This window comes from Typopeltis vanoorti, chromosome 8 (assembly GCF_054136105.1).
Source record: "Typopeltis vanoorti isolate ZY-2024b chromosome 8, IOZ_Tvanoo_1.0, whole genome shotgun sequence".
Taxonomy (NCBI): domain Eukaryota; kingdom Metazoa; phylum Arthropoda; class Arachnida; order Uropygi; family Thelyphonidae; genus Typopeltis; species Typopeltis vanoorti.
The window spans coordinates 78,679,383-78,705,218 of record NC_143556.1 but is presented as its reverse complement, the minus strand read 5'-3'; the positions used below and the strand labels follow the sequence as shown (position 1 = coordinate 78,705,218).

General features: G+C 37.8%; 1 protein-coding gene across 1 annotated transcript in view; it reads right to left on the bottom strand.

Moving 5' to 3' along the window:
• The window catches only part of LOC150104147 (protein Fe65 homolog), a 554,216-nt gene that overhangs the window by 111,892 nt on the left and 416,488 nt on the right, over nt 1–25,836 (bottom strand). The window contains exon 14 of the mRNA XM_090396406.1: nt 9,223–9,425. Coding sequence (XP_090252532.1) covers nt 9,223–9,425 — 203 coding nt within the window. The remainder of the gene's footprint in view (nt 1–9,222; nt 9,426–25,836) is intronic.

Here is a 25,836-nt window from a genome sequence, read left to right as displayed (position 1 = left end):
GGAAAACAAAGATGGGATGCAGAATTTATGCTTGGTGAGGATACATTGTTGGAGGGGGAAGAAATAAGAGATCTGGGGGTGATAGTGGATAAGATTCTAAAATTTAGGGGACACATAGCCAAAATTGTGAAGACAACACAAAGGCTTCTGGGAATGATGCGGAGGACACTGATGTGTGGAAGTAGGGCGATTTTTATTCTGTTGTATAAGACTTTGATTAGACCACACATAGACTATTGTGCTCAGATTTGTTCACCTGGTTTTCAAAAGGATGAAGAAATGTTGGAAAGGGTCCAAAGGCGACGAAGTTAGTTTCTGACCTCTGGAATATCGAGTATGAGGAAAGATTGAGGAGACGCAATTTGCAGAGTCTGGTGGACAGGAGGAAGAGGGAAGATATGATAGAGTCCTACAAGTTGGTAAGGGGTTGTTATAGAATCAATGCTAGAGAAGTTCTACAGAAAATAGTGGGAGATTGGGCTAGAACCAGAGGTCATCCCTGGAAACTGTATAAAGAAGGTGTATAAAGGGGAGTAAGAGGCAGGTTTTTTTCGTGCAGACGTAAATGATTGGAATGCCTTGCCTGAGAGTGTGGTGTCTGCAGGGAGTTTGAATGTGTTCAAAGCACAGTATGATGAGCTGTGTGTGTGTGTGTGATAAAAAGACCTCTCAGATAAGTCTTTGATTCCATGAGGTCTTGGGTAATAATAATAACCCCTGCTCTAGAGACCAAACATGTAACTTATTCAAGCCACCTCGGGCTTCCAATAAGTGGGCTACTGGTCTCACACATGGTGAAATTCAGCTCCCACCTAAAATATTACTATGGTCATATTTCATCGTTGAGAATGTAACCCTTGTTTTTAACATTACATCTATAGCAGTGTTTCTCGTTGTTTTTTGGATCATGCCCCACCTTAACGTCTCAAAGATCTTGATGTCCCACCTCAACATCTCAAAGAATTTGATGCCCCCTCTCTAGCATAATAGTCAGCCAAGTTCTGAAAAAATATAATATAAATATTTACATGTACATTTTCTAATTGCCCCCCCCCCCCCCCCCCGTTTAGAAACACTGATCTATAGGAACTAGATTCCTGCTTTATGAGTGTGCAACGAGGAACAAATTAACTCATAAAGCTGGGAACTACTTTAAAATATTCAAAATTATTTTCAGATCTATTCTAAAGATTTGCCTATTTCTTTTAAGTCTTTTTGAAAGTACCTAAAATTATAAAAATACTGTTCTCAAAAGTGTAAGTATCAAAACTGACCACCAGATAGTTTGACCTTCAAAATCTGATTTTATGTCCCCTCCCCACTTCTTTTATGCTGTCTCATGAAAGGTTATATGCAAACCTATAGCATTTTGCATCGTAGGTAGGCTAAGGATTTTTTTTTCTTTCTATTTTTATCAATTATATATATATATATTTTTGCATTGATTGTTTTTTCATAGTCTGGAAACTGCTCTAGAGAACAAACATTGAACTTTTTCAAGCTATTTCAGGCCACCAATAAGTGGGGAGGTGGTCTCACACCAGGCTATGAAATCCATCTGCCAACTAAAGACAATCACAAAATATCCATGTCGGGGAATTTGAACCCACAGCCTGTTTGGATGGAGAAAAGATATGCTAGCCACATGTTTAGAAGATATCTTCTACACAAGATATGTTTAGAACGCCACAAGCACCTTCCAAACCACATAGCACGTTTCCTAGTATGTAATTATAAAAACAGGTGAGTGCTCCTTTAATGAATGGGTTCTAGCATCATCATCATCAAATTCCTGCCATGTACCGTCAAGGGGTGTACAGGATATGATAGTACTACATGAAAAAAATTACATCATTACTAACTTCCTATCTACAATTTTCCTCCAAATCAGCCTGATACTTGTCAAGACTCCAACATTATCAGATATTATATTTCTATCGTCTAAGGCACTTTGTACCGTATCAATCCACCTATATCTTGATCTTCCTCTGGGTCATTTTCCTGCCAACCTGGCAGAGAACACTTGTTTTGCTAATCTATCCTCTACCATTCTATTTAAGTGACCATAACACCTGAGACTAGCTCTGCTAACACATTCCTGGATGCTGACAATGTCAAGTTCTTTCCTAATATCCTCGTTTTTAATATGATATTGCCATTGATGCCATCTGTTCACGCCTCTAATCTTTCTCAGGACGCTCATATCTGCAGTCTCTAGTCTTTGGTCAAGTGTTTTACTTCTGACCCAGCTCTCAGATCTATAAGTTAAAACTGGTTTGAACACTGTCTTGTATACAGCTAATTTAGTGTTCCGACTAATTTCTCTCTTATTCCATATGAATTTATTCAATTGACTTCCTACCATACCAGCTTTGCTGATTCTGTTGTTTATTTCTATATTGAATTTACCATCTTCACTAAAAATCGCGCCGAAGTAGCTGAAATGTTTTACTTGTTCCACAGGTTCTCCATTCACAACAGAGCTGACATTTCCAATGATTCTGCCTATTTTCATTGTCTTTGTCTTTTTATTGCTGACCTTCATACCATATCTATTACAACAGTTATTCAATTTAGTCAGGGAATCTTGCAAACTTGTAGCGGATTTATTTAGAAGTATAACATCATCTGCATAAAGCAAAGAGCTGACATTAACATCTCCAATTTTGATATCATGTTTAATACCACTTTCCTTCATAATGTGATCCATATAGATAATGAATAACAGAGGGGATAATGTACATCCTTGTCTCACACCAGATTTAACATTAAACCATCTTCCTGTACTTCCTTCAATTCTAACTGCCGACTTACAACTCAAATACAGACTAAGTATTGCTTGACATAATGCCCCACTGACACCACATAACTGTAGCGTACTGAATAGCTTCTCTCTTGGCACCTTGTCATATGACTTTTCCAGATCAACAAAACTTAAATACAGATCTTTGTTATATTCACATGCTTTCTCAACTATTTGTCGTAAAGTGAAGATCTGATCCTGACAGCCTCTATTTGGCCTGAATCCAGCTTGTTCTTCACCAAGCTTTACTTCCACAATTCTTCTCAATCGTTTCTCAAGTATACTTGCATAGATCTTGCCAGGAACATTTAGTAGGGAAATACCTCTGTAATTCTCACATTCAGTTTTATTTCCCTTTTTATATATGGGTATTATGAGAGCTCTACTCCATCTGGAATTTGTTCTTCTGTCCAGGCCCTCTGAACTATGCAGTGTAGCCACTGTAAAACTTTACACCTCCATACTTGAGCATTTTTGGTCGAATAACATCTACTCCAGCTGCCTTTCCACATTTCAGACTTTTGATGGCTTTTTCTACTTCAAGCATGGATGTGTATTCCTGATTCCATGCCTGGTCAGCGTTTTTATCACGGGACTGTCATCACTGCTACTTTCATTTAGCAATTTTTCGAAGTAATTACTCCATACTTCAAGGATATCCTTTTCTCCGGTTTTCACATCACCTTTATCATCTCTAATTCCTTTTACAGCACTCTTTCCTCCATTCCTAAGCTTCTTCAACAACCACCAGAATATTCTGCCACCTTCTTGATATTATTTTCTATATTCTTGCCAAAGTCCTCCCATGACTTTTGTTTAGCTAGTTTTACACAGTGTTTAGCATTCTTGCATTTGTCTCTGTATTCTCTAAGAGCACAAACTGACTTATTTGCCAGGAACTTTTGATATGCTTTCTTCTTTTCCTTCACTGCTTCTTTAACTTCCTGTGTCCACCATGGAGTTCTAATTTTTCTATCCTTGTCAACCCTGTATTGAGGACAACTTCACCACATGCCTCTCTAGCTGAATCAATCAGGGTTTCTTCAAGGTTTGCCACTGAATCTCCAAGGTTTGATTCCCATTCTCAAACTCTTTCATTTTTAATTCAATAATCTTTGTGTATTTTAGTCTACAGTTCACATCTGAGAGCTGCTCAACTTTTATTCGCTTTAAAATTTTCTTACATGTTATTCCTTTCAATTTGAAATTCAACTTTATCCTGCTCAAGACTAAATAGTGATCACTTCCAATTTCAAATTCTCTGTACACTCTGGTGTCCTGCACCAATGAGAAAACATCACTATCAACAATAACATAGTCAATGAGACTTTTCTTATTCCTTGCCTCTTCTTTCCATGTGAATTTGTGCACATTTTTATATTGGAACATGGTGTTAGTAATAACCAGTCCATGTCCTGAGCAGAAATCCAACAGATATTTGCCATTATTATTAGCTTTGCTCTTTTCTCCAAATTTTCCCAAAATATTTTTGTATGTCTCATAATCATTTCCTACTCTGCTATTTAGATCCCCAACAAGGACCAACTTTTCCTTTTTCATTGTGTCAGTTGCTTTTCTAAAGCCTCAAAAAATTCCCCTACTTCTAACTTAGTGGAACCTTCTGTGGGACCATAGGCACAAATAAGTTTCATTGTCCAGTTCCCCATTCTCAAATTGCCCACATTACTCTACTTGAGACTGACTGCCATTCAAGAAGATTAGCCTCGTATTTTGTGTTGAATACTATGGCTACTCCTTTTCCTTGATTGTCATTGTCTGAATATAACATTTTGTATTTATTGCTCAGAAAGATCTCACCAGTTTTTGTCTTTTTTGTTTCAGTCACCCATTATGTCAATCTGGTACTTATCTAATTCCTCAGCTAGCTCCATTTCTTTGCCATTGAGGCTTCTTATGTTGATAATACCAATCTTTATCTCTGGTGATGTTGAGTTGGGGTGTGTTTTCAGATTTGTTCCAGTAGCTGACTTTTCGCTGTTTGCCCTGGCGAAAACAATGGGGGCCTTGTTTAACCAGGCGACGGCCCAGCCGGCATGAAATTTTGTCATGTTGTACCACCATTTTTTATTTTGGTTTAACCAATAAGAATACAATTTGGTCGGCTAAATCCCAAATTGAAAGCCCATCCTCGTTCGTTCAGTATCCAAGTAGATACCCAAAGGTGAGGATTGGACATTAGGTCAGAAGCCCTGGTCGGTTCTCTGCATTCCTTTAAAGGCTATGTGGAAATCTCCTCTCAGAAATCAAATGTAATAATAAAACTAAGGTAGAAGTATTACTTAATATTTATTGAATATTACACTATTCAAAACCAAAAAAATTCTTCATCAGACTCAATATTGAATGAATCAATTGTATTAAAGATTTCGTTTGGTATTTCTTCAGCTTCATAATCATTGTCACTGTACACCACTGCATTCCCTTGTGCTTTAATGAAACCATTTGTAACACAGTTTTCACTTACAGTAGCCCAACTTTCTACAATCCAAGTAACTATATCTTTATATGACATTCTTTTCATCTGTCCTGTTTTGTTATATTCGTGGATGCCATTCATCATCCAGTCTTCCCACTTAGTCCGCAAATTGTCTTTGAATGGTTTATTTACTGAAAGATCAAGGGGTTGGAGTTTTTTTTTGTTAAACCACCTGGAATGATGGCCAATTTGTAATACTTACAATTGTTTTAACTTCTGCTGTCGTGTGTGCCCTACACAAATCCAACACTAACAAAGATTTTGGGTTGAAAAATGCCATTTTTCTCTTTCGCCACACATTCTCCAACCAAAATTTCATAACGTCGGAATTTATACAACCTTTATCATTAGCAGTAACAATAATATCTTTGGAATCGCAACCTTTTGGAAAAGTCTTTCTTTTGAAAATCACCATTGATGGCAGTTTGGAACAATCTGCAGTTACTTACTGCAGACCTTTTGTGCCCTGTTGTAGCAACTGAAACCTCTTTTGCTCCCTTCAGATTCACAGTCCTAGAACTAGGCATATCAAAACTTACAGGAACCTCATCCATATTCCCAAAGTGACAAGCATCAACCCCACACAAGTTTTCTCTCAGAAACAAATGAACTTTAGCTACTTTCGCTTCCCAGTCACATGGCAAATTTTGTCCAACACTAGTGGAGGAGCGCACACTTAAATTGTTTCTCTTCATAAATCCAAAAACCTAAGATGGGTTGGTCTTGAAATCCTTTATGTTATCGTTTTGTGCAATTCTTTTCAATTCCTGCAACACACAGACAGTAGATATTCTTATACCTTTAGCTCTTTCACTAACAACCCAAACAAACAGTTTTTTTTCTCCTATGGTTGGCCACAAGCACCTTCTAAACCTCATAGCACATTTTCTCATATGTAAACATTTCAGGACTGTTTCAGCCTTTCACCATTCACGAACACTACTTTCTCCAACACTGAACAATCTACCAGCTTCACGATTGTCTTTTCCTTTGCTACTTCTACCACTTCAAGCTTGAACTGCGCCGTGTAGGATTTTCTCCGAGAAGTACTTCTGTCTTCCATGGGTAATTCAGATCTAATAACAAATTGTAAACAAATAATGATTTACTTTATGAAATATTTTAAAACAGGATGTCAGGAATAATGTAACTTCATAAAATACAAAAAAATGTACACCTACCTTTCAATTGTTGATGCAACTAGTTACAAGAGAATGATGCAGCCCATACAAGTCCCCTGTTTGTACTTCCTAAATCTACCACTAGTTGGTGCATGCGCATTATCTATACATCAAAAGGAGTGATGAAAAAGTTGAGGGTGCGCGTTATCTATAGAAAAATATGGTATTTTTTTTTATTGCATTTTTTTTGCATTGATTGTTTTTTCATAGTCTGGAAACTGCTCTAGAGAGACCAAACATTGAACTTTTTCAAGATATTTCAGGCCACAAATAAGTAGGGAGATGGTGTCACACCAGGCGATGAAATTGATTCAACCAAATAGGCTGTGGGTGCAGCCTGTTTGGTTGGAGAAAAGATATGCTAGCCACACAACTAACCAGGCCGGCATTTACTTTATCCTTAAAAAGAAAGCATTTAGAAATTAGTAAATTTTCAAAACTTTTCTTAAAACCATAATTATAAAAACATGTAAGTGCTCCTCGTAGACAGGCTTATACGTTGGTTATGTATTATTAAAACACTTAAGGAATAGAACAACGTAGTTAAGGATATAAATTAAAATAAACTTTAATAAATATTTTCCGATATTTCGGCACGTAACTTTTTTGTAAGTTCCTTTAGAAAATGACAACGTGACGTTGCCGAAATATCGGAAAATATTTATTAAAGTTTAATTTAATTTATATCCTTAACTACGTTGTTCTATTCCTTAAGTCCTGATGGTGCCTTCTAGCGGGCTAAGTAGGTGTTCTTGGCCGTTGGGCTGAAGGTCTGCAGATGTAGGCCTCCCAAATTTGGGGCAGTCGCATACAACCAAATTTGTTAAGGTTTGGAGAATTTCTTAGGGCTGAGGCTGATTCCATAAAGAGTCTTTCAAATTTGTATTTGCTACGGTGTATCACTGTAGCTTTCTTCCACTGTATTCTGTGGCGTATATCCAGAGCATGGTCCGCAAGCCCAGAATGACTGTATTTGTGAAAACGGATGTAGTCCTTGTGTTCTGAAATTCTGATATTCGCTGTCCTGCCTGTTTGGCCAAAGTAAGACAGTTTACAACTGCAAGGGACCTGGTAAACACCAGGTAGGTCTAGGGGAAGTGGTTGGTCTTTAGTGGAGCGGATAAGTGATGCCAATTTTCTGTAAGGTTTGTAACAGGAGGTCAGGTCATGTTTTTTTAAGATTTTGGTAATCTTTTCCGAGGTGCCTCGGATGTAGGGAATGGTGATGAATTTAGAGTAATCCTTGTTGGGGGGGGGGATCTGTGGTTTGTAGGTTCTAATATTTTTTGGATTTTTTTTTTTTTTTTTGGGGGGGGGGGGTAGCCATTGGCTGAGAAAGTGTTGAAGATGTGATTTAGTTCAGTGTTTAGGGCCAAGTCGTTTGAACAGATTAGTTTAGCCCTGTTGTATAGTGTTTTCACTACTCCATATTGTTGTGAGGGGAGGTGGTGGGATTGTTGGTGAATGTATCTGCCTGTACGGGTGGGTTTTCTGTAAACTGAGAAAACCAAGGATCCCTTAGGCTGGCGGGTGACTAGTGTGTCTAGGAAAGGGAGGCTGTTGTTTTCCTCTTTTTCCAGAGTGAATTTGATTCTGGGGTGTTGGTTGTTTAAGTGTGTTAAGAAGGAGAGAAGTGTTTCAGAGCCATGTGGCCAAATATTTGCCGAAATATCGGAAAATATTTATTAAAGTTTAATTTAATTTATATCCTTAACTACGTTGTTCTATTCCTTAAGTGTTTTAATAATGTAAGTGCTCCTTTAATGAATGGGTTCTAGCATGTATTTCGAAATAATATAAAGTACAGGTAGTTCCTAGTGTGAGTTTGTAAAATGGGAATTTATTTTCCATAGCTTAATACATACATGCTAGAACCATTCATTCATTGTTAGACTATTAAGTCTAACAATGTTAAAAACAAAAGTTATGCTGCACAATGAAATTTGTAATGGTAATGTTAAATAACAGTCAACAAAATGATAGTTTATGAATAAACAGTTTATTTATCAAAAGAAATGAAAACATTCCCTTTAAAATGAAGCAAATTATTTATGTCACACAAATTTTGAGGAATGTTTATTCTTCATCATTACCACATTTATACTCATTGATGGTTCATCTTCACTGTTTCTTTTTATTAACATCGTTCTTCATAGTATTAATAAGATGGATAAATTATTATTATTATTATTATTCAGGCCTCCGTGGAGTCAAAAGACTCATCGCAGGAGGTCCTTCTTAAGAACAAAGTCTGTCAAGACTCATCTGTGAAATCAAATGTGAAATAAAAACAAGATAGCAAAAAGAAAGGGCAAAACAACCACTTAATAATGTGGTAAGTGATTTATGTTATGTGAGTCAGTGAGCTGTCATCTGCTTACACAAGCAAAACACGTGTATAGTAGTACTGTATTGTATAGCTACACACACATGGCTTGAAATGACATAGTTATGAATGTTTAGCATTTATTTATTGCAATTAATGGTCATATTTTTGATTATTTATTTGTTGACACTTGATACTCGGACTGGTAATCCCAGGAATTCATAAAGTGGGAACTGCCTGTATGTGCTCTGTAAACAGGAGATGAAACATATATGGTAACCCCATCCATCCTTAAAATTATTTTTTTAATAATCTTACACATATTAAAACTATAAACATAAATCTACCTTACAGCCATATCCACTTGGTACCAGTTAATACTATTTAATTAAGAGCAACCTTGAAATGTCCTTACCCCTGGTTCTGTAATTGTAATTGTAGAAGGAGCTACTGCAACATTCACGAATTTATAGTGGGAAGGGACAATTTGTGCTGCTAAGGTATCGATAGCAGAATTTAGTACTTCCATTCCTACTGCTCTTGTAACTTGAGTTGTGCCCAAGTAATGGACCTTAAGAACTTTCTTAGGCTCTTCCATTGGTGTTGGAAATGACTGAGCTGGAAATGAAAAAGGGGAAAAATAGAATATAAAAATACACTTACAAGTTTATCTCTCTCTATATATATAATAAAAGTACTTTGTATGACTAAGACAGATATAGTTTATACTTCCAATGCAACAACAGGCTCTGCTTGCATTTCTGGTTTGTTCCAGAGCGGTTATCATATATTTCTCCTGTCAGTATCAATAAATGATGACAAATTCAAGAATGAAACAAATGACATTTTAGTATACTATGCACCATTGCTCTAGCATGTTCTTAAACATCAAAAGCTCTAAATGATAATTAAAATTACTGTTGAGTGAGTGATGACCACTTCTTACATGAAAGAACTGAATACATGATATTGAAAACCACTTTCATAGCTGGAAATAACTTATCAGGCAGTAAAAATTCATTCTTTTGGATATGGCTTAAGACTGTTGATTCCTTAAATATAACTTTAGTTTAGTGTTCTATCTCTGACAGGCAAATCAAGTTCTTGGCCTAACAATGAAAAAACGAATTTATAATTTCAAAATTATTTTTATTTTTAAACATATTCTCCCTTAATACCACTGCATTTATTCAAGCGCCATTATCCTGTCCCTCTAGTGGTTCTCAGTAAGATCTGCAAAATAACCCTGTAGAGGGTTATTTTGCAGATAATCTGCAGATACAGCTGTAATCATCTCTTGATTCAAAGAAAAATGCTAAACAGCGAGGAAGAGTTTTAGTTTTGGGAAGAGATAGAAGTCAGAGAGAGCCAAATCTGGAGGAATAGAGTGGATGTTCAAACAATTCATAGTGCAGATCCCTTAATTTTCCCATTGCCAAAACACTTTTGTGGGCAGGTGCATTGTCCTGATGAAAGATGATTTTTCTCATCTGCAAACCGAGTCTTTTCTCACGAATTTTTTCGTCTTGTCTGGTTAAAAGATCGGAAAAATATTCTCCAGTTATTGTTTTACCCTATCAAGATAATTAATAAACAACATGCCTTTAGCATCCCAAAACACCGATGCCATGATCTTTCCTGTTGATGGAATCGACTCTGTCCTCTTTGATGCTGAACCACCAGCTTCTGTCCACTGTTTTGACTGCTGTTTGGATTCTGGTGTGTAATGGTGAATCCCAGTCTCATCCATAGTAATAAATCAATGCACAAAATCAGTTTTATTCTTGTTAAAATGCTCCAAGCACTGTTCAGAGATTTTCATGCAAGTGCATTTTTGATCTGCTGTGAGCAAGCATGGCACCCATCTTGTGCAAAGCTTTTTTCATTTGCAATTCTTCATGCAAAATATATCCTAGACGTTCTTTTGAAATGCCTATAGTCTCAGCAATTTCATGCACTTTGACTTGCGGTCATCCAATACCATATCATGCACTAGATCAATGGTTTCTGGTGTTGTTACACTTTTTGGACGTCCTTCATGTGGATCATCTTCAAGGCTGGTATGGCCATGTTTATACTCGGCAGCCCATTTCTTAATTGTCAAAATCGAAGGAGAAGAGCACCCATACATTTTTATGAACTTCGAATGAATTTCTTTTGGTGTTAAACCTTCTTTTACAAATAATTTTATAACTGCACGATACTCAATTTTATCCATTTCAAGGGAGACAGCACTTTTGTTTCAGACAGCTGTATAAAACAAACTACTTCAGAGAATGACTTGCAATTTCACACGGATGCTTATGACAGATGTACCAACTTAGAAAAGGAAATGTTGCTGATAGTGTTGCCATCTATGGTCGAGGCCGAGAACTTTTCAGACTACCCTTGTATGTATTAACAGCTGAGTGTAAAATTAAACCAGCACTATTTATCTCACTCATTTGAAATATTGCATTTTTTTGTGTTTGTTTTGATAAGGTGGTAATACTTATCATACTTGTGAAGGCAGAAATTTCACAGAATCAAAACTGTGCAAAAGATCTCTGCTTGGAGAAAAATTATAGTAAATTGTTTAAGCAAGAAAATTCAACATATTTATTGCAGTCAACTATCACTACTCAAAAAAACTGTTAGTTTTTTTTAAATTTTTTTATTCAAAGTCTGGTCTTTCCAAACAAAGATCATCTTGCTGACTGTGCTACAGATGTGTACCCATTACCACTTGTTATAACAAAAACTACAAATAGACCTGGGTAAGGCTCACAACATTAATAATATTCTAAAGGAAATTTACTACAGAAATATCTACCACTTTTCTTTGGTCACCAAGCTCAATATAATTATTATATAACATTACTAACAACAGACCTCCATGGAGTCAAAAGACTCAATGTGGGAAGTCCCACTTTCACATACACACACACACACACACATAGCTCAATCATACTGTGACTTAAATGCATTCATCATCTCAGCACTCAACAGCACCCTTCAGGCAGTGCATTGAAATTACCCGCCACTCTCAAAACAAAAGACCTACTCCTCACCCAGTTGCCCTCAACACCCTCCTTATGAAACTTTCAGAGAGACGGCCTCTTGTTCTCCCACCGTCTCCACCCATTCCATGAAAAATCTTATCCACACTAACCTGCTAATAATCACTTACAAAGTTATATGTCTCTATCATGTCCCCCTCCCCCCTCCTCCTGTCCACTGGATACTGTATTCTCTCAATCTTTCTTCATACTCAATATTTCAGAGACCAGAACCACCTTCATAAATCATTTCTGAACCTTTTAGAACCATCTCTTCATCCTTTCAAAAATCAGGTGGTCAAATCTATGTACTCTGTTCAAAGAAATCATAACATCCTTATTTTTATATATCCCTGTTCTCTGCATCATTGCCATAATCCACTGTGCTGTCCTCAAATTTTAGCAAAATGTCCCAGAAATTTCAAGTCTAACATTTCTAACACTTTCCTACATTCAACTAGTATTCCCACATACTCACCCAGTCTATCCAAGTCCTGCAAGGCTAGAACATCTGTTCTACTACATCTCATAGTTCTCCCCAACTTTGCATCATCTGCAAACAATTGTATATCACTATTCAAGTTCTTCTTAATGTCATTTATGTACAAATCAAACCACAAAAGCTGCAAATCAGACCCCTGGAACACACCACTAGTGACTTTCCTTTTGTAGGATATTGCTCCAGCATACACAACTTGTTCATACCTATCAGACAGTCAATCTCTAATCCAGTGCACTAAACTACTGTCCTATCCCATCTGTTCCAGTTTAATTACCAGCTTATCATGTGGCAATCTATCAAAGGCTTTAGCAAAATGTAAATATACCACTAAGGATGCATTTGTCCAATGCATCTGTCACCTTATTATAGCAAAGTAAGTAAGTAAGTTGATTGCTTAAGCACATTCTTCTTGTAGCAAACCCACGCTAACCATCAAAGAGAGTGCTGCTATTATCAATTAAATTCTGAAGTTGGTCTCCACTATGCCTTAGTCTTATATGAAGTGGAATAATTTTGCTCTCTTTCCACTTCTTTGGAACTTGGCCCAATCTAAGACTTATGTTCGAAAGGTACTTCAAAGCAGTTGTTAAATACCTGGAACATTCCCTCAAGACATGCGGTGATAAACCATCAAGTCCTACAGCCCTTAATGACATCAACTTCAGCTCCTCCCTTTCCACTGGTCTCTAGTTCTACATGATGTTACATTCATTGAGATGAAATACCTTTATATAAATTGATCACTTAACATCTGTACTATATCATGCTTGGTGGTTATCATTCAACCATTATCACCAATTAATATCATCCTTCCATAATAATTTTTTTTATGCTGGCCATGTAGCGAAAGAACTCCCTAGGATTTCTTTAGCCTCATTGTTGTTCATAATGCACTTTATTGAGCACAGTATGAGCAGCATAACCTTCCCAAGTGAGTTACCCTTTTCTCCTGCTCTTTGTATTAATCATTATATAGCCATTAAAATTCTAAAGGAAATTTACTACAGAAAAATCTACCACGTTCCTTTGGTCACGAAGTTCAATCTTGGGTCACCTCCATAATGTCATCTTACAAATCACATACCTGACCTCTTCATTCATCTATTTCATACATACCCTTATTGGACCTGCTGATCTTGGGAATGCAATCTGACACTGTCTCCACCAGGCAGTTCCTGAACTTACTGATACTACTGCAAGCTATCTGAGCTACTATAATCACCAGCCTTACAAGTTCCATATATATCCTTTTCTCAGAGAAGTCCTCAAATAGCTGGTCACTACCCAAGTAAGCACTTCATGGTCACTTTCACTGACTGGAAGCAGATTTGATATCTCATTTACAATAATATCTTTGGATTAGGTAATCCAAGACCCTTTGATCATCTGTTATGTACTGCTTAAGGTTGTAAATCAAAAACTCAAGAAATTCATTCTCTTTGTCCCCAGATGCTGTCTTTTCATTGCATTCTATATCACCATAATTACAATTAACAATAATGGTCACCCCTTTTCTTATTATCCAGACCAATTTACTATAGATTTCCTTCTCTCTGATTTCCAGATTACTAGCAATACCCAACTAAAGATTTCATCCTGTCTACCTCTATTTCACGCTACTGCTTCAAAACCACCGACACTATTTGCATCTCTACCTTGGCTGGGCATAGCTCTTCTGTTACCAGAAACAACACTTCTGCAACCTTTCTGTACTGCCTGTCTTCATGAAAAACATCATATCCTTTCATCTCTATTCCTGTCATGATGTCATCCTCATATGTTGCCCCTCCCCACATCCCTGACCATCTCTATTCTTTCTTGTACACTTCCACTTTTGTATCCATCATTCTCATTTCTCACACAGTATCTGTCTCCCTGTTCACTTTGATTAACCTTGTCCTGTTCACCTTGTCTCTGTGTCTGTGTTCTTTTCTTTCATGCCACTCACCTCTGCTATTCTACTTCTTTGTTTTTTCACATCATCACTTGCTTCCTCAGGTCTCCCATTCACACCAAATTCATTTAAATATAACTTGTTTCTCTACACAGCTTCATCCACTCCTCAAAGTTATCTCATACAAATTCACAAAATGAAGTCCTTTCTCCTCGCAGTTCTGCTAGCATACCATTTATAATCTTCACTTGATGTCTCAACTCATCAATACTTAGGATCACAGGACCACTAATGGGTAAGAATGTGCAATATACAGCCTCTCCCTGTCAAGTCAACCCCACCTTCCTGTAGTATGTCCTGTTTCCGCAAAAGGAACTGTTGTGCTTGAGGCGAGAATTCCCGCTGAAAAGAATATCTTCCTAGTTGAAGGAAATACCAACTAGACTGGTACGTTGTAAATGAACCTTCATAGCCCAGTGAGACACCACCACCCTGATTACTGGGGGACCTGAAGGGTGAAAGCTATGTTTGGCCTCCAGAGCAGTGGCTCCAGCCTCCATCTCTTCTTGCAGTGTGAGTGACACCCCTTCAAGGACTTAAGAGACCCAGACCCTCCTCCACTTTGAGGATACGGTAGTTAAAATGGTGGTAATTCAGGCTGGCTGCCAGATAGTATATAGGCCCAAACTGGTCAGTAATGAATCAGAAGGCTTCCTAGTCAACTGTTGCATAATCTTGCTACCACATACTTTCCAGGTTGTGTCTGGTGAGGGAGTCTGAGTAGTGGTATGTGGGAGCAAGGAGACTGATCACTCTCTGTATGGGATGTCATGTTCACAAGTCCACTCCTTCCACTGTATGCCCTTACTCATTCATCTAACAATAAACCAAAAATAAAAAATGAAACAGACAAGCAATGACAGCAACACTGTGAAGAAAATAAATCTCCCTTGACAACTAGTTCATCCAAACAAATCAAACCAAACACAATATTCCAAACTTACTGGGATCCCAACAACAAAATCATTTCCACATCTAATTTACAAATCCAGAGAATAAATTCCAATATAAACAATGTTCATTGCCACTTATTGACATTGAAACCAGACCTCCTTCTCTTAACAGAAACCCAAACTGCAGCTGCATCAACCAAGTTATACTCTTCATGATTCATTTTGCTACAAGGGTGGCAAACCAACTACATTGGTTTATTATTAGATGACTCTTCTGACCTGTGCCTTTGTATGTTCTGACATTGCCTGCCAGAGAATGCCAAATTTAGAATCCTCTACCTTTGACCTCGTCTGGCTGATGGTTTCCTTGCTCTACTTAGTAACATTCATCTGCTGCACTTACCAGTCTCCAAACTCTGAAAACCACAAAGACCTCTTCACTTTCCTCTCCATGAAACTCGACATTTTTCAATCCAGCAATCCAAACAGCAAAATCATCATTCTAGGTGACCTGAATCTCTACAGCTCCAACTCCCCCCCCCCCATCCCCAACACAACTGATCAAGCTGGATGTGATGCAAAAGTTTTTGCTATAAGCAATGCTCTAACACCAGTCATGCAGCTATCTACCAGAATTCCAGATAGACCTCTCCACTTTCCCAATACCTTTGATCTTATTTATTTATATTTACCGGTATATATATTTTTAACTAGTTCTCTTTCCAGACACACAGTGAAGGTTACCTCTCCTCTCGGCAACTCAAATCACAATCTTATGCAAGTTTACAGTCTCACAGAATGTCCCTCCTCTGATCACACCCAATTTTATGTCCCCTGGCATTACAAAGGTAAAAAAAGTGGGATGATCTCTGGAATTACTACTACTACTCTTCTCTTCGATGACATGACTATTGCTTCTACTCTTCTGACCAAGGCACTTGCACTAAGCAGGGCACAGAATCATTCACTGTGGCATGAAGGCATTCAACAAAATTCCTGTCCACTTTCTGAGCCCTGGTTCAACAAATGTATGAAAACATTCAAAGTAAAAAACTCACCCTACGTGGGTGGCTTGTATCAAGAACCGCCAGCTTCATACTCAACCTACGTGGAAGCATGCAATATCAGCAAATCTGAATCTAACTTCATAAAGGCCAATAACAGAAAACTTGTCCCTTCTGGTCCCTTGCAAAAGCCATCAGATGTAACTTTGCTCATCTATGCTCCCACCCCCTCCTCCTATCCACATGACACCAGTGTTGCAATACCCAAAGAAAAAGCCAACCTCCTAGCAACACTCTTTTCCTCTAACTCTTGCATAAATGAACACAAACCGCCTCCTTCCATATTTATATATATATAAATAAATAAATATATATATATTTATATCTGATCCACACACAAAAAAAGCAACAAGACCTATAGCACACTACTGCCATATGTGGGCAAGAGGAATAGAAGAAAGAAGGAGTCTGTTCACATTTTGCTTGAATAGCTGAGGGTTGCAATCTTTGGGAGAAGGCAGAGTGGGAGAGACTGTTCCAAAGGACAGAAGCAAATGGAATAAAAGAGGAAGTGAAGTTGGTTCAGTGAGTTTTAAGATGGACTGTAAAAGGCTGTTGGTTAGCAGTGGCTCTTGTTTTAATAATTTTGGAGGTGAGTGGAGGAATAATAGTGGCCAATTCAGCAGAGCAATGTCCATGAAAGTATCTGTAGAAGAGGCACAAGGCAAAAACTGAACATCTATGAGAGAGGGATTAAAGTGGGTCTGTAAAAGAGAGGGATCATTAATTAGCTGGATTGCCCTACTCCAGATAGAATGAAGCAATCTTAGAGAGGATTCTGGTGCATCACTTCAAATACAGGAGCAATATTCCATGGCTGGGCAGATTTTGGGCTTTGTATAAAATTAGCAGCTGTGAAGGGTGTGAAGCAGTGTCTGGTGCAAAAAAGTACACCAAGTTTTTTGATGGTTGCAGAAGCTATAGTTGAAATATGGTTATGTCAGGAAAGATCAGAGATGCAAGTCAGTCCAAGAAGAGAAATCTGATCATGTTTGGATATCTCAGTATTACTGAAGGGAAGGAGGGAGGGATGCGAGCTCCTTCTTGTGAGAGATCAGAAAGAACAAAGTTTTGGTGGCACAGAAGTTTACAAGGTTGGGATATAGCTAGAAGATCTGAGTTCAGGTCCTTGGTTGTGGTAGATCTTGAGGATTCTAATACTTGAGCACTAACTGGTTTGTCAAATGAAAAAGAGTAATTACTGTTGTCAGCAAAGCTATAGGATTGGAAGTCTGTGAGAGAATGTTGTTTATATACAAGAGGAAGAGAGTGGGTGAAAGAACAGAACACTGGATATGATGTAAGGAAATATAGCGAAAGTGTTCTGGTAATTGTGGAAGTAGTGAATAACAGTACATGAAATATGAATGAGAGAATGAACAAATTGGCTGAAAGGAATGTAGAAGATGTGAAACAGCACACTCACATGGCGTCCTTCATAGGACAAAACAGGATCTAGAGTGACTGGAGAAACAATTGCCATGTGGTATAGCAGGAGGGAGAATGACAGATAAGCAGCTGAGAAGGGCCATGACTGCTAATGAGTCAATAAGAAGATTATGCAGGTTATAAATGTATGTAGTGAATTTGATGAATGAAAGGATTTATATATGTTTGGTAAACTACAATTGAATGGTTTTGAAGTTAGATACTTGACGAAAAGTGTGTTCAGTGAGAGTTTGGAAGTGCAAAATCAGGAAAACTATAGATATTAGGGTGGTAATGAAGCATATGTCTGGCCACCCCTGGTAGAAAGGGGTGTGTCTATACAGAAATGATTATGCAATGCTGAATGTGATTTCAATTTCAATGGGTTGGTAATGATATTACAAGGGTAATTGTGGGTCCAAGAGGATGTTGAAATGCATGTACACGAATGTCAGAATTATCAGAAATAAGGAAGAGGAGTTTCTGAGATTGGTCAACTCGACTTGGCCAAAAATTATAGGCATTAGTAAGAACTGGCTAACAGACAATGATATAGTTACAGGGATAGAATATAAAGGGTATTGTATTTATAAGGATGTTAGAGAAAATAGAACAGGAGGTGGGTATTGCTGATGATAGCAGAATTACAACCAACAAGATTAGAAATTAAAGAGGATTTTAAATCTAGAGGAGATGGTTAATTTTAGGCTATCCAGTGTAAAGATAGATTGCCAATAGGACAAAATATATTGCTGGTTGCTATAGACCAGGGAGCCCCAGAGGAAGATGTGGATGCTATGCATTGGCAGATTGGCACAATGAGTGCAGGCCAAGCAATTAACATGGGAGACTTTAACTATTGCGATATACACTGGAGGGAAGAAAGGAGACATGGCAGGATGGAAGTAGAGTTTATACAGTTCTAAGGAATAATTACCTGAAACATATTATAGAGGGGGAACCAGGGGTTTGGAAATGCTGGATTTGATGATAGCATCAGAAGAAATATCCATAACCAAGGTAGACACTCAACTTCCAATTGTAAAGGGTGACCATGCAGTCTTTTTTCTGGGAAGTTGCTAAAAATACTTATGAGGCATCTTGGAGCAGTGCCACAGCTTGAGAAGCTACAAGGCAAGATGTCAGTAGGAAGATGGGAATTGGTCAGGGATTATTTAAGAGAAGCAGTATCAGACAGCACAGCATACCGCATGGTCAGTAGGATAAACCAAGTGAAGATTTGGTAGATGAGTAGAAATATAAAGAAAGAGCTGAAAAAAAAAAAAAAAAAAAAACATTGTGAAGGAAATATATATATATATATAAAAAAGTAATCAGAATACTCATCAGCAGTACAAAGTGCAAGCAAATAGGGTGACTAGAATGGTAAGAAATGCCAAATAAAATTATGAGAGAAAATTAGCCGAGTACACCAAAGTAAATCCAGAGTTTGTTCGTTATGTAGAAAGCAGGAGGGACAATGTCCATGGATGGATGACTTTAATCAATGCTGATAGCAGAAAGGTGATGGAGACGAAAGAAATAGTTGACTTGCTAAGTGATCGTTTGGCAAAGGTGTATCATTCAAGTAGAGATTTTCGGTTGCTGACTGAATATATCAATGTGAATACAGATTCACATTGAAAAATATCAATGTGAATGAAATGCCATCCAGTGGGACTGGATGGCATTCCATGAACTACACAAATAACTGGCATTTCCTGAAGTTGTTCAATCTGTCTCAGCTCTGGCAAGGTTCCAAGAAAGCTCTCCTGGAAAGATCGTAAGATAGTTATAATAAATTTAGTTTAATCTTTTATCCAAGTGTGAGCAAACAAAGTTTGCACCTCAAAGTATCTTCAAGACTGGGGTAAGGTGGTACAACACCGGGCAACTCGTTGCAAAGGTGGAGCAAGCTAACATTACTCCTATCTCAGTATCTCCCATAATGCAAAACACATCTCCTTGCGGATATGTATAATGTTATGCATTAAGAGAAGGGCCACTACCCAGACTAGTTTCGACCTTTATCGAGGTCTCTTCAGTGGGAGCCAGGCCCAAGTGGAGATACCAGGCAGAAGCATTAGCAAGGTCATCTCTACCTATAGGAGTTGCCAAATGGTGTGCCACCTTTTTATTAAATTACTCTGAATTTAGAGAAAGATGTTGAAAGTTTATTTTGAACTTGGTTAGACTATAATAAATTTTTTAATCCTTTATCCAAGAGTGAGCAAACAAAGTTTGCACCTGAAAGTATCTTCAGGACCGGGGTAAGGGTATATGCTTCTGCCTGGTATCTCCACTTGGGCCTGGCTCCCACTGAAGAGACCTCAATAAAGGTCGAAACTAGTCTGGGTAGTAGCCCTTCCCTTAATGCATAACATTATACATATCTGCAAGGAGATGTGTTTTGCATTATGGGAGATACTGAGATAGGAGTGATGTTAGCTTGCTCCACCTTTGCAACAAGTTCCCCAGTGTTGTACCACCTTACCCCAGTTCTGAAGATACTTTCAGGTGCAAACTTTGTTTGCTCACACTTGGATAAAGGATTAAACTAAGTTTATTATAGTCTAACCAAGTGAAAAATAAACTTTCAACGTAAGATAGTTCCATTACGTAAAGGTAGCTCCAAGATAAAAGTGTAAAACTACAGACCAATTATTATCACAGGAGTGCTGTTAAAGTGTAGGAAAAGTTGGTTAAAGGTAAAATTCAACAGTAAGTGGAAAGGGATATGATACTTTGTTAAGTATCATATGCGCATATCATATTGCACAACTTTGTAAAGGGAAGGTCCTGTATTAATTACTAATTTAGTTATTAATTATTTATTTAGTATGTTTATAAATTATTTTAATGGCTAATATAGCCTATCTTTGTAGCCTACCTAATGACGATAGGCTATATTAGCCATTAAAATAATAGTTTATTTTAGAGAAATAAATGGGAATTTTCCCAGAAATAATACCGCTTATAAATTTATTAATTTACTCACATATTATAGAAAATGAGAATGCATATAAAGTGTAGCAATGAATAGTGGGTGACTGACACCAGAGAGTAGTATATGGTGGAGTGGAATCTAGGAGGATGACCAATGAAGTACATCAGGGTTCTATACTTATGGCAACTACTCTTTAAATTGTATATCAATAATATAGGGAAAGACTTAAGGCAGAGAAAATATTCAGGTGTTTGCTAATGATGCAAAACTGGGAAGTGCAATAGCTGATAAAAGTGATGACGATATCCTGCAGGATGATTTAAATAAATTAGCACTGGGGACAAAGGATAATGATTATCAATTTAATACTGCAAAATGTAAGGTTATGCACTTTGGAGTTGAAAAGGTTACTTACTGTGTATCATACTGAAGATACTAAATTGCAGGAAATTAATGAAACCAGAGACTTGAAGATAATGGTGGATAGAGAGGAGTTGAGATTCAGAGGTCATTTTCCAAACATTGGCAAAAATAGCTCAAAGGATTACTTGGATGTTGAAAAACATGCTAGCAAGTAAATATGTGTGGAAGTTATTATCCCTTTATAAGGCTATGATTTGGCTGTATTTTACTACTGTGCACAGATCTGGTTATCTAGGTTTCTTGGGGATTAGGAAGTGGTAGAGAGGATTCAGAGATGAGTGACCAAGCATTTGACAAGTCTCTGAAATGCTCCTATGAGGACAGATTGAAGGTATGTGGGTTACAAAGTTTAGTCAATATGCAGAAAAGAGAGGACATGATAGAAACTTATAAGATATTAAAGGGTTTTATAAAATTACACAAAGGAAATTTTTCAATAATGATAAATAGTCAGAGAACTAGGGGGTCATCTCTGGTTGTTTAAAAGTGCATGTGGATTAGTTTTTTTTTTTTTGATACAGCTTGTGTACAAATCCAATGAGAGGACAATCAACCCTAAACATGAAATATTTGCACACAATCAACTGTGTTAATTTTTCTTAGATAAGAAAACCATTTTTTAACTATCAAAATATAATAAGAATGAAATCTTTTATAATCTTTTATAAAACATTTGATAGGCTACTGGATTTACCATACAATTGGCTACCAGAAAGAGAAGGGTAAAGATAGCACATGTGCTTATTTATTTTCAAACTTAGATGGATTCCAGGGGCATGCTGGCCATATGTGCAATGTGCACGATGCACACAGGTGCCAGGATAGTAAAGGTGCTAAAGAGGTGGAAATACTTAAAAAAAAAAAACGTTTTTTAAAGTGATTTTTTTATTGGAGGGGGGGACACCAACTAAAGTTTTGCACACAGGTGCTGGACACTACTGGCATGCTAGTGGGTATAGGGGCATCAACTAAAGTTTTGCACACAAGTGCCGGACACTACTGGCACACCCCTGGTGGATTCGTTATAGAGGAGTTGAAACAATAATTCCAAATAATCTATACAATGCCGAATAGACTAATTTTTGTTAGGTTACTGTATGAGTTTGTAGCTTAATATGTTTCAAAAAAAAAAATTTTTTTTTTAAAAAAAATAAAAAAGCAAACAAGAACAAGGGGCTCACAAATTTGAGAAAAAATTAACAAATGGCTTGTGCAAGTCCTTTATAGCTCACCACTGGCTGTGAGTGTTCTGACAGTGAATAAGTTTATGTAGAAGTCTTATTATAATTATCACTGTTGTACAGGCACCTCCGTTGAGTCTGAAGTCTCATCACAGGAAAACAAAATAAAGGAATTATTTTGCCCTCTTTCCACTCCCTTGGAACTCTAACAGAGCTGAGACTTGAATTAAGGAGTCTAGTCAGAGGCATTGTCAGTTACCTTGCACATTCTTGCAAAATCCAAACTGATATCCCATCTAACTCCACAGCTGTATCCTAGGAACCTCCAATTCACCCACTTCTGTTTCCACATCAGTATTATGACATATGTCACAGCAGTAACGTCACTTGGAAGATATACCCTTGCAAAGTGGTCACTCAATAACTCAACTATTTTATCTGTTTCTGTGGCCTTGTTACCATCAACACTCATTAAGGTTAATCTCCATAGTCATTCTTCCTATATCTCCATAGTCATTCTTCGATCTAATCAGTGCAACGTGGTGTCGCACTGATTAGATCGTCGGCTTGTCAAGAGCTCCTGAAAAGATTAGTAGTATTTTGTGTTAACATTAGAAAATTTACTAGAATTTTAAGTAGAATTGTTTGCTTTTTGTTTCTTGGTGTGTCTGTGCAATTTTTGCATGTTTTCTGTTATTTTAAATTATTAATTTTAAGATATGATAGCGTACATATGGCACCGATAAAGATAAAAATGGCAGCCAGGCCGCCATGTTTGTTTAAAGAGTTTTGATGTTAAACGAATTTATGGAATGTGCTGTCTGTGAGATGTATGCCTTGCGAAGAGCAGTGGGAGTCTGGTTAGAAAGTGATAGTGGAGTTAATATGTGCAGAAAGTGTAAAGAGAATGAGGATTTCAAGCGTGTTTCGTGTGGCAAGTGTAATATCGTTAACGATAGTCAGAATGTAGAAAATGGCGGTGTGCTAGAGAATTGCGTGGTAGTGCCAGATAGGTGTGAGAGCATCGTTGAAAGTGTAAATGAAGGTAGAAATACAGAATGAATGGATGATTTGATTGATAATGAAAATGGTGAGATAAATGCGAGTAGCGAAATTGCCCGTTTGAACGATACACAGAGCTAAAAGGCAACTGGAGCGTATGTAAAAATGTGTGTTGAACATACCGACAAATAACCGGCGAAAGTCTGTGACGGCAAATAATAGAATGTTCGTAAACATCAATAAAATGAAGGAGCGAGTGCTGTATGGGGATTCGCTATTAAGAGGTGTAATAGTTGAGAGTTTAACGAAGTCATACCAGCTGGGTGCGAACATAAAAGATGTCAGCGAATCTATTCGACGGCAAAAACAGAGGGTGAAAGAGATGATAATCGTGGCAGGAACAAATGATTTGAAAGAGGACAAAATGGAAATGATAGAGGATGTGAGGGAATTATTTGAGATAGCAAAAGAGAAGAGTGAGAGAGTTAGGATGGTGAGTATCTTACCATGGTATGACAGCGAAGTGTTTAGAAGGAGGGCCATAATTGCCAATGACTTTATGCGTGGGTTATGCATGGAAAGTGGTATGGAATTTGTGGATGTGTGGAATGAGTTTGATGGGCGAAAGGACTTATATAAGATGGATGGGTTACATTTGAATGGAGTTGTTGTACGGAGACTTGAAAAAGTGTTGATGAATGATGTGGAAGTGGATGTACAGACTCAGGGAAACTAGATTTATTAAGAGGGGGGGGAGTAGATATGCAGACTTTAGGGAGGCAGTTTAGTGTATGAATGAGTATATTATGCCCGAGCGAGTACAAAGGACAACAAATCAGAATGGGATAGTTAGTATAAGGCATCAAAGTAGGGATAGGACAAATGGGCTTCTGCAATTCATGTACACTAATGCCAAGAGTAATAGGAACAAGAAGGAAGAGTTTTTGGCCATGGTTGGCACTTCCAGGCCACAGGTTGTTGGTATTAGTGAAACATGGCTGACAGAAGATGATAAAGCTAGCGGGATTGAATGAGACGGGTATAGCGTGTTCAGGAGTGACAGGGTGAATAAAAAAAAGGGGGGGGGGAGTGTTATTGATGACAGCTGATGAGCTGCAGCCAAGGAGTATAGAAGTTGAATTGCAGGATAGAGAAAAGAGCACATTTGAGGCTGTTTAGTGTGAGATAGAATCTAGCAGAACAAAATATACAATTGGGTGCTGCTATAGACCAGGTGATGGAATAAATGGTGGGGATAGTATGCATAGGCAAATAGAAGAAATGAGTGGAAGGAGGGTAATTATTATGGGTGATTTCAATTATGGTAACATTGACTGGAAAGAGGAGAGGGCACATGGGAGGAAGGAATTGGATTTTATGCGGTTATTAAGGGACAACTATCTACGGCAACATGTAGTGGAAAATACCAGGGGGCAGAGAGTGCTGGACCTTGTAATTGCAACTGAGAATGTGGCTGTAACAAACATGACCATGCTGCCACCAATTGGTGAGAGTGACCATAAGGTCATGACTTGGGAGGTGGCTAAAGGAGTGGAATTTACAATTAAGACAGGGTACATGTGGAATTACCGGGCTGGTAAGTATGACAAGCTTAGGTGTGTGCTTGGCTCAGTGCCATGGCATGTAAAACTGCAAGGGCTGGATGTTGATAGTGCACGGGAGGTGGTTAAGAACTGTTTGCAGGAGGCAATGGTTGACTGTATACCAAGAGTCCGAATAATAAATCAAGTAGGGGTTAAATGGATGAATAACACTATTAAGCTTGAGCTGCAAAAAAAAGAAACAATTGTGGAGGAAATTTAAAGAGAAAGGTGACCATCAGGTGCAGGAACAGTATAAAGCTCACGCCAGGATGGTAACAAGGGTGGTAAGAAAAGCAAAAGCAGATTATGAAAGAAAATTGGCCATGCAGGCTATGGAGAATCCCAAACAGTTTTTTTAATATGTTGCAAGTAAAAGGAAAAATGCTCATGGTAGAATGATCTTAAAAAATGCTGAGGGTAGGGAGGTAACCGAATCAGTTGATATTGTGGAATTACTAAGCAAGCACTTTGCAAGAGTATATCATTCAGGTGGTGACTTTGCAGGAATGACAGTTCTTTAGCCGCTTATACTGGAATTGTGATGAATGAAGTAGAGGTAACTAGTCTATTACAGAACCTCAATGTCAATACATCTGTGGGATTGGATAGCATACCAGCTCGTGTCGTATGTGAAGCGGCTAAAGAATTGTCAGTGCCCTTGACCATTTTGTTTAATTTGAGCCTCGGGTCTGGGTCAGTCCCAAGGGGGTGGAAAGAGGGGAAAATAGTTCCGCTGCACAAAGGTGGTTCCGACGCTGCTGTTGAAAATTACCGGCCAATCAGCATAACAGGAATCATTATCAAGGTCGTAGAGAAAATAGTCAAGAGGAAAATACAAGATTGGATAGAAGAAAATGGGATACTGTATCGGGGACAGCATGGTTTTGTGAAGGGTAGTTCATGCCTCAGTAACTTGCTCACATATTATAACACAGTGACGGCTGAACTGGATAAGGGTAATGGGTTTACAGTGATTCTACTGGACCTTGCTAA